This window comes from Amblyomma americanum, chromosome 1, assembly GCF_052857255.1.
Source record: "Amblyomma americanum isolate KBUSLIRL-KWMA chromosome 1, ASM5285725v1, whole genome shotgun sequence".
Lineage (NCBI taxonomy): Eukaryota > Metazoa > Arthropoda > Arachnida > Ixodida > Ixodidae > Amblyomma > Amblyomma americanum.
The window spans coordinates 22,945,968-22,955,423 of NC_135497.1; the positions used below are offsets into that span (position 1 = coordinate 22,945,968).

Below are 9,456 nucleotides of genomic sequence, written 5' to 3' on the forward strand. Positions count from 1 at the left end.
AACTGGTTTCCATTTGGTTACAGCTGGAATCAACTGGGAATTGTTCCGTAAACTAGTTGGAAACTTTCGCACACATCCATGTATAGAGTTTATTTAAATCTGAAAGGCCGGTATTGTGACTCAAAGCGGCGCATGGGCTATAAGAGACGCCATAGCGAAGGACTCCGTATTAATCTTGGTCAAATGGGTACAATGTGAGCATACAACGCACAGCCCATGAGTGCTTTTGCATTTGCTCTCCATCGAGATGCGGCCACCATGGCCGGGACTCGATCCAAGATCCTTGGGCTCAGCAGCCTAACACCATAGCTAGCGAAACCACCAAGTAGGGACATGAAAATGTGAGGTTATCTCATACATCATAATCAGGTATCCTCAATGCACATACTACCATATGCCACAGCGATAATTTTTTTCAGTTAACATGCAGCACTGCATCGGCGCCCACGTTGTGCCGGCTCATCTGCGTATGAAATCCAATAACTGCAATCAGCAGCTGTGACGCTGTGACCAAGTGATGGTTCACAAAGACAGCTCGCCGAAAACTGCGTCGTCCACTGCAAAGCAAGAGACAGAGTGGGCCGGTACCCTTCCTCCCTGCACAGGACGCGAGTCAGCTGTGGAGAGTGGATCAAGGCCAAATATCTTGCTACCGCTTTGCCCGATGCGATGGACCGTTAGAGTCAAGTCGATGCAAAGATTCGTTGAGAATTACACCAGAGTCCAAGAGACACTCAAGGAGCTCTTGCAGACACCAGGTTCAGTGACTGAAAGCAGCAAGGCTATTTTTAGAGGCTATGATTGGCTTTTGCAGAAATTTAAAACCTTGTTAGGTATCCACATTTCCGTAACCTTCTTTGAGCCTTGTGAAGAATTAGCAAGGGCTCTCCAGAGCTCAACAAATTGCTCTGCAGGTGCAAAAAAGGCAGCAGAGGCTCTCTGCGAGGCGATCTCCCAGTTGCGCTCTGAAACTGCGTTTGAGAAGCTGTGGCAGCACACGAGCACAACAGCAGCGCGCCTAGGCCTGAAGGAACCTCGTATGTTAAGGCCGACAAAACCTCCTGCGAGGTATGAGACGATCGACTGATAGACCTGTCCAGCCAGTTGCACTTGATGTTAAGGTCGCGCTGCGCAAGGAGTATTTCGCTACTGCCGACCGAATCATAAGTGAAACAAAACAACGTTTTGAGAAGCCAGGCATGAAACATCTCGGAAAACTATAAGACATCTTAACCAGCGCCGCTGGAGGTAGTCGGTATACAGCAGATGAACTATAGGCAGCTTTGGGAGTGCATGCAGTAGATTTTGACTTGTGCAGACTCTCGGCACAGTTTATGCTATTATCAACTCTTCTAAATGGTGCTGATTCTACCACAACTCTGGGCATTTTGGAGATCCTACAAAGGGAATCGCAAAACATTCGAGTTGATGGTTCAGGTCGTAAGGTATGTTCAGCCTCTGTTTTCCATACCAGCGTCTATCGCTTCTGGGGAATGCTCTTTTAGTGCTCCGTGCAGAATCAAAACGTATTTGCTCAACTGAACGACCCAAAAGAGGTTATCACATTTTTGATTTTGCATATACACAAAGAAAGATCAGCACTCCTAAGTTTAGACGACATCATCAGGGAGTTTGTGAGCAGAACAGCAGAGCGAGCAGCAACCTTTGGTCCTGCCTAAGCACCTAGAAAAAGCAGCACTGTCCGAAATGTCTGCTGCTTGCGTGCATTATTGGTAACTGCACACATGTACTGTAGCGTGTTTGCTTGTATTGTGGTATTTAAACTTGTTTTATGTTATGGTTTTCTTCATGCGCAAATGCCTGTAAATTTGTCAGATGTCAATAAATATGTGCGCACTGAAAATTCATTTTGTGATTTTTTCTTGTTAATGCTTGTATAATATGCACCATCTAGCGATCAAAGAAACACTGCATAAGGAAATAATTTTTTTCACTCAGTTAATTGTTCTGTCTCGAGCCAAACGTAGATTGTAATATCTTAAAAACCCAGGTACATAAAAAAACAAGTAAAAAGAAACTTGTTCGAGCTCCCCCACTGAAAATATACTTCCGGCGTCCCTGAAATGCATTTCACAGCCTGCCTGGTGGTGTGGGACACTACATGCCATTTACATATAACTCGCAGCTCTGATTGTTAAGAATTCCTGTGCTTGATGTCCCAGTGGTGGTTGCTGCATTATGTGCATGAAAAAGAAGTACTAAAATAAATGCTTTGTTTTATGGCATCTCTTGAATGTTCACTATAGATTCAGAATATAGATTCAGAATGTAAATCAATGTGGCTTCCCATCAAGGCAGAGGAGAGCCTGTATCCATTTTGCTGTCGTGTACTTAGTGCTCAGAGCCTAGTCGAAGAAGAAACACCAGCCAATGTGTGGACAGATATCCCCAATGACGGGCACCTCAGCTGTTGATACATATGTACAGAAATGTGGAAATATAAAACTTATAGATTGTATGAGAAGTGTTCAAGGTACGGTAGGTAAGTAATAACACAAGCAGCTAGGCAGAAGGTTAGCTTGCCTTGTGTTTTTCTTAATCAAAACCCCCAAGTCAAAACAAAGCATCAAAGCCTGCTGCACAACTTTGCTACAAGCACAAAGACAAAGCAGACTGCAGCCAAAAGCAGAACTCTTGACATAGGCAGCTTTACTGTTTAACTGCAAAATGAGAAAGTTCATCGGCTGTTGATTGGAACCTGTTCTTGTCACGTGGGTAATAACATCTGATATAACCATTGTCTTGCAAAAACTCTTGGAGGCACAAGTTATATAACACAGCATGTAATAAATGATTTTAATGCAGGAGATCTGAGTGACAAATAGTGAATTATAGCAACTAGCGTGGTAGAGCATATAAAAACCAAGCTTTGGCTTTTCCAGCATACACACAGGCTTGATCCGAGTTGTTTTCTGCATTTTATGATGTTGAACGAAAGGCATTCCCATCCAGTTTTAGTTCTGGCATGAAAATTGCGGCATAGCTTGTATGTTAACCGACTTTGGTAAACCGTCCCTAATACACTGGCGATACCAAAAAATCTGGAATGTCTGTGAACACAATGTGTTCCTTGGCCTTTAAAACTAGCAGTTTTATAGCATGTTCACTACTCTTTATCCTTAAGGATAATTGACCCAACTACCACCAGACCAGCCTCTACCATCCTTTCAGCATTTTGCACTTCTTGAAATCATCAACGTCCCTCTCAATAGGTCAACCATTCAGTGCAATATTTCTCCCCTCAAAAGAGGAAATTGTTGAACACTTGCCAAAGCAGTTCAGTAATGCAAGAGTTGTTGTCGACTGCACCGAGATAGCTTTGGGGCAGCCCAACTGTTTGCAGTGTGCACTGAGAGTGTATTCACACTACAAGAGGGGATTTACAGCTAAGTATATGGTAGCTGTCACTCCAGCTGGCATGACTGCTTATATGAGCGAAGGCTATGGGGGACGCGCATCCGACAAGGCCATATTCGAACAAAATGGCCTGATTGATGCACTTGAGCCAATATCAGATGCAATAATGGCTGATCGTGGGCTTTTAATCGACGAAATTTGTGCACACTATCTCATTGACCTTATCCGGCCTCCGTTCAAGAAACAAAAGAAGCAGCTGTCTAAGGGGGAAGCTCTTCGAACCCAGACAATTGCTTCGGCCAGGGTGCATGTCGAACGTGCCATCCAACGGATGAAAACGTTTAAGATCCTGGCAACAAAAGTGCCGTGGAACATGGTTAGGCAATTGGACGACATCCTCATGATCACTGCCGGTATAACGAACCTTTCATCCCCAATTATTGCTGCACATCGTTTCCTGTGAGATACTGCAATTGTGTGTAAATTTTTGAAGTTGTATGTGAATGCTAAATGTAACAAAATGGAAAAATTGCTTCAAGCTTATAGTTTTTCAGTGCAACGGCACACAGTCAAAGAAAAAAAGAATAAGAAAAAGGACGAACAGAGCGTTGTGTTCGTCCTTCTTCTTATCCTTTTCTTTGACTGTGTGCCGTTGCGCTGAAAAACTATGAGCTTGAATCAAGAATACCAACTAGCCCAAGAACTAACTCTACTGAAGAAAAAATTGCTCTTGCTGAATAAATGTGCTTGCATACAACTGACAAACTGATTTTATTTATGGTGCAAGGAACACCATGGCTGAAGTGTGGTCTGCTGGAGGTGGGGAAAGAAACTAATTCTTCTGAGCAATTCAAACACAAAAGCTTATACCCAGTGGTCACTGTTTGGTAGCATTGGACAGTGAACCTTGCACATTCCGCGTACGAAGTGGATGCTCAAACCACTGACCACTGCTGTGGTTGCATGCACACAATTGTTTTGTACCTCTATTTCATGTGCTCTCCGAGCTGTACTGTAACCTGTTATCCTTTGGCTGTTCGACTCTCTTCCCTGAGTGCATATAGGGCATAAATCTGACATGTGTTGCATGCATGACCAAACCACATCCAAACATATTTTCAGCCGGCCTTTCAATAAAGGCGTATTGAAAGATGAGGATCATTGCAAGGCACTTCGAGTGATGACGTGTTGGGCGTGACCGTCAAGCATTAAAAATTCCAAAAGCCAGGGCAGTGCATACACATACTTCGGGCATATTCCCATGAAACAACTAGAACCAGATAATCGTAACTCGAGCACGGCTGCCTGGCTCTGCAAAAAGATAGAGGCATTCTTGGGCTTTATTTCACACTGAATACAATCAAAAATGCTCCCAGTGCCCTAATTTCAACAGCTGCGCAGAAAGGTACTCTGTGAAAAGCAGGAAGTAATGTTTACAGTTTTTATACCACAGACTGAGCACCTGCCATTAGGGTATGTCCTAAGCATTAAAGGGGCCACTAACTGGTATGATAACAGAAGAGCAAGGGAAATGGCTAAGCATGTTGGAAATTCGCCTATGCAACAAGGGTGTGCACTTTCTGGTGAGGACAAAGAGCAGGTTTACCTACGCCTCATCAGTGATATGTATTTGCAGCTTCATAGATGCAATGCCTGCATTTCGATGGAGGCTTAACGCAAAAGGAGCACTCATGCTGCAATATGTTGGTGTGATCTCGTGGTGCCCCAATTCCTAACCCTTCCCTGGAGCAGTGCGAAGCCGCCCTGACCAGCTACAACTTGGCTGACCAGCTTCACCTGGTCGGCTGGTGAACAGCAGTTTCAGACGTCATAGGGCTCCTGGAATAGGTGGCTCTCCCCAGCACACTGCTCAACACTGACCAACAAATAAGTTTTACTGTCTCTCTGTGCACATTAAAGAACCCCAGCTGGTCGAAATTAATCTGGAGCCCTCCAGTATGGAGTCCCTCATAGCCCACAGGTTGCTTCAGAATGTTACACCCCACAATTTAGTTTTTTCTTCTTGCTCTCTTTTTATCATGCTTTATGGCCCTTATATGCAGTATGATAGAACATCTGGCACTTAGCAGAAAAGACACAAGGGACTAAACGAATAAAAATAATTTACTGTCCTACTTTCTGCAAAAGCTCGGACACTATACATGCCTTGTAGATGTCAACAACCGAGTCTTTGAAAGATTCGAAGATTTCTTCTTCATAAATCACACCTACACATGTAAATTGCAGGTTATCACAAAAACAAAAAAGTGCGCTTCCTTAACGCCACAGATAGCCATCTACACATTTAGCTGAGTCATATATTCTAACTTTGGCCTAAGCATTTCACTACTGCTAAAAGAATTTTGCAGCTTTACAGGGCACTTGATTTCCAAAAGGACCTCCTTGCCCTCGCAGCACTGGCAGAGAAAGGTTACCCTACCATCGGGCGAGCAGCCAATAAATGGCAGATCCCAGCGCAAAATGAGGCCAGTCTGCTGCAACTCGACTTTATGGCCCTGGGCTTCCTGCCACTGCACATATGTGTTGCGTGCATTATCTTCCTTGGCACTACCAGCTCGCATGGCAGGGCTGCTTACGTGAGATGTTCTGAGCATGAGGCTCAGAAATGGAGCAATATTTGGTGCGGCCTTTGCGCGAAGATATGTTTTGGCACGGGTCATGCAAACGTGTGCAATGCTTGCAGTTACAAGGCCCGTCCTATATTTGTGCCATGCTGGTGCAGACTGCTGACCGCGTATTAAACGCTCAATCTCTTTCCGGACAGTCTCTGGGCCATATACGTCACATATGTACTCCAACACGCCTTCTGGAGTCTTGCTCTCCAGGTCCTTTCCCTCTTCTTTGAGCAGCACCAGAAGTGGCGGAGGGCAGGAATGGCAGCGGGTCTTTTTTTATGCACAAATAAGCACATAGCAACATTAAAACAGCTGTTCTTGAACATCAAAAAAGAGCAGCGGTACTAGTGAATGAACACTCACTTTCTTTTAAACACTTCTGCCGCAAAAATAGCCAGCTACTTACTACAACAGTGCAATTAATCACTTCATGTCAAGCCACTGCAATCAGCACATGACGATGCAAGGAATTACTTTGTTTAGCCGCTTAATCAGCCATTGATCTATATCAGACAATGCAGAGTAAGGGCACTTATGAACCATCTTTCTTTCGTTTTCTAAACATACACCTCTTCACTCACTTTGCGCTCATTGACTGGTGTTCCCCTGGTGCCAATTATTCAATAACTAGCTTTTGTCTAAAAAATTGTATATATACCTACAGTACCCTCTAAACATTTCCTTCCTGCATGTTGCGCACCAGAATGAGGAAGTTTTTCTTTCACCTTGCGGAAGCTCTAAATGATTTACTTGAAAGGTGTACATTTAGTAGATTTGTACGAAGCGAGTGGAGTAACATGAAATTATTTTAACGCTTGCCAGGCTTTTTCCTATCTGTTTTTCTGCGTGTGCTTTTCCAGTACCTGCGAAAATCATATTCAGCGCATGTTCAAAAGCATATTCTAGTACCTGCAAAAGCAGAGTCAGTGCTGTGTGTGTCCCTTGTCTGCGTCCATGTCTTTTGCACTTTTTTAAGAAGCATATTCAGCTTTTCATAATGTCGCAAAGCAAAGTACTTTCCTAAAATGCTTCTGAGCCACAAGACAACAAATTTAAAATAGTTCCAAGAACTATGACATCAGTTTTGCCATCTAAACAGCTCCAAGGAAGACAAAAAACGTACTAATTATGAATGATACTACACAAGCACACTACACCAAAAAATGTTCCACTGAAAGTGCTGTGCTGAGACACTGAACAGTGGCAAACACGGTACCATACTTATATAAATATGCAGACTATTGCAGCACTTTTGCCTCACTGCAAGAACAGAAATTTGTTTTACATTCAGCCACATTTCTTCTGAAATCAGCAGGCCATAATGGCCTCATGATGACAGTTATAGCATGGTAGTGCTCTTACGTGTTCCATTATGAAAACAGAAGCTATGCTACACAGACTTCACTGAACAAGTTCTTCAGTCCAGTTATGGCATGTAAAAATACATGATACGAGGCTGGCTGTAAGCATGTGCTCACCATTACACGAAATGAAGGTTCCTGCTACTACACTTTTTGTGTTGGCAGCTTATTACATATTTATCCCAGAATTTCTTATTACATCTTGCCAATACTCACTGCTTATTCCTTGAACAGGCAATGAAGAGTTCAGCTGTCCTGGCTGCTTGGGTTTTCTGCAAAAGAATACAATATTGTTGAATACTTGGCAATAATGAAGTGCACCTCACTATGAACAAGACTTGAGTGTAGAAGCAGACATATCTCTCTGCTTTTTTAGTCAATTCACATAATTTTTTTAATACCACGCCAAGGTCACACCATATGATTAATCATGGTGCATAAGCATCATTACAACATACAGTGCAAAGCAGTTGCAACACCCAGGGCCATCTGTGTCCTCACTTGTCTGTGGTCATCACATTCTGTTATCTGTAAGCATGCTAAACCACGCTGCCTGTACATTTCTTTTATTGCTTACAGTAACATCAGTGCAGAACCTTAGTGGTGCATTTTACATTGAGTGGAATGTTAGCATTCACCTAACCAAAGTAGAACAACTGCAAAGGAAGGCTGTGCAACTTTCTCGAAACTTGGCAGCTGCAGCCGACGGATGATGACATTTGTCTCAGAGGAAACAAACCTACTCTGCCTTATGGGCTGCCCAAATCATTTATTTCACTGTCAAGCATCATTATATTATGGCAGTTGAGTACTGCTGTTGGCTTATCAAAAACCGCAACTGTTGTGTAAAGCTGCAAATGCAAATGAAACAGACAATGAAACCTCGGTAGAGACTCAGCAGAGAAATGCATAATGAACAGAAGGAGCCACACTTAAAGGAGATAAAAGAAATGAACCAAAAACTCCATACACAAAAAATTTCAAAAACATCATGAAGAGATCAGGCATTCATGTTTCCTAAAAGGCAGCCTTCTGAACCCACCAACACTAAAACAAACTATATGCATGTAGCATTTACCTGTGGAATGCCAATGCAGAGTTCGGTGCACTGCTGCAAAGTAATGCAGCCATGCTCTCCCGATCGTTTTTGGGATGCAGACGTGCAGGAGTGGGCAGTTTTGTGTGGCAAAATTTCCACAGCGGCCTTGGTGCGTACTTCTCTTGCACGTCCTTTTTTTTTTGTTGCCCATGCACATTCCACATCTGTGCAGCTCAGCACCTGCAATGCCTGAAGCCCTACCCTAAAAGAAATATTTTGAATGAATCAGAGGATTTACTAAATTTTGACAACAGTTAAAACAACAGTTAAAGTGCACATTATTCAAGCAGCCAGAATACATAAAACAGGCTCTTAAAGCAACATCAGGCTCACGCTGCTGATAATGAGGCAGATATCTGTACAAAATTAATGAGATACTAGCTAGACACAAGTAAAGGCCCAGTGCATACTGATAAACATCTTGCTGCCATGCTACAACAAAACTTGAACATTTGGCTGCTCTAATGTATGTAAGCAAACTTCCAGCAACTGGTTTTGCTGTGTTTATCTCTGGTAAGGGTCGAAGTGTTCGTTTCGCTTATTTCTGGAAACGAACGCATCGTCTCCTCACAGGCGTGGTTTCGCTCAACCGCCGATCTGCCGAGGAGATCGGGCGACTGTCCGCAGGCCTGAAAAACCGTCACACTACCAAGATAAATGGTCGTTTGATCGTGCTAGCGTCGTCGTCGGTCTATCCGACAGGCCACGGTTTGCCAGCAACGGGATCTGCCGGTAATACCACCGACCACATCCCATTGTGCCTAGGCAATTCCAAGATCAGCCTACGGCTTACTGAACCCTTAGAAACCTGAGGGGAAAAATAAACGATATATTAATGCACAAAAGTGTTTAAAATTTTCAGTACACCCTTACCACCACAGGCTATTCGATATTTGTTTTGGCGAAAAAGCCAAGCATGTGCAGCCAACAGCTTTATGAAAGGGAAGACGAGTTCGCGTGCCGCACTGTGCAATCGGCGCAA

General features: G+C 43.5%; 1 protein-coding gene across 1 annotated transcript; it reads left to right on the forward strand.

Annotated features, from left to right (window-relative positions):
- Nucleotides 1-3,154: 3,154 nt before the first annotated feature.
- On the forward strand, nucleotides 3,155-6,279 carry LOC144121494 (uncharacterized; the record flags this gene model as incomplete). Its single annotated transcript, XM_077654763.1, has 1 exon — nucleotides 3,155-6,279. A coding segment is annotated over one exon (687 nt), but the record flags the coding sequence as incomplete, so codon positions are not given.
- Between the last annotated feature and the right edge of the window lie 3,177 nt (nucleotides 6,280-9,456).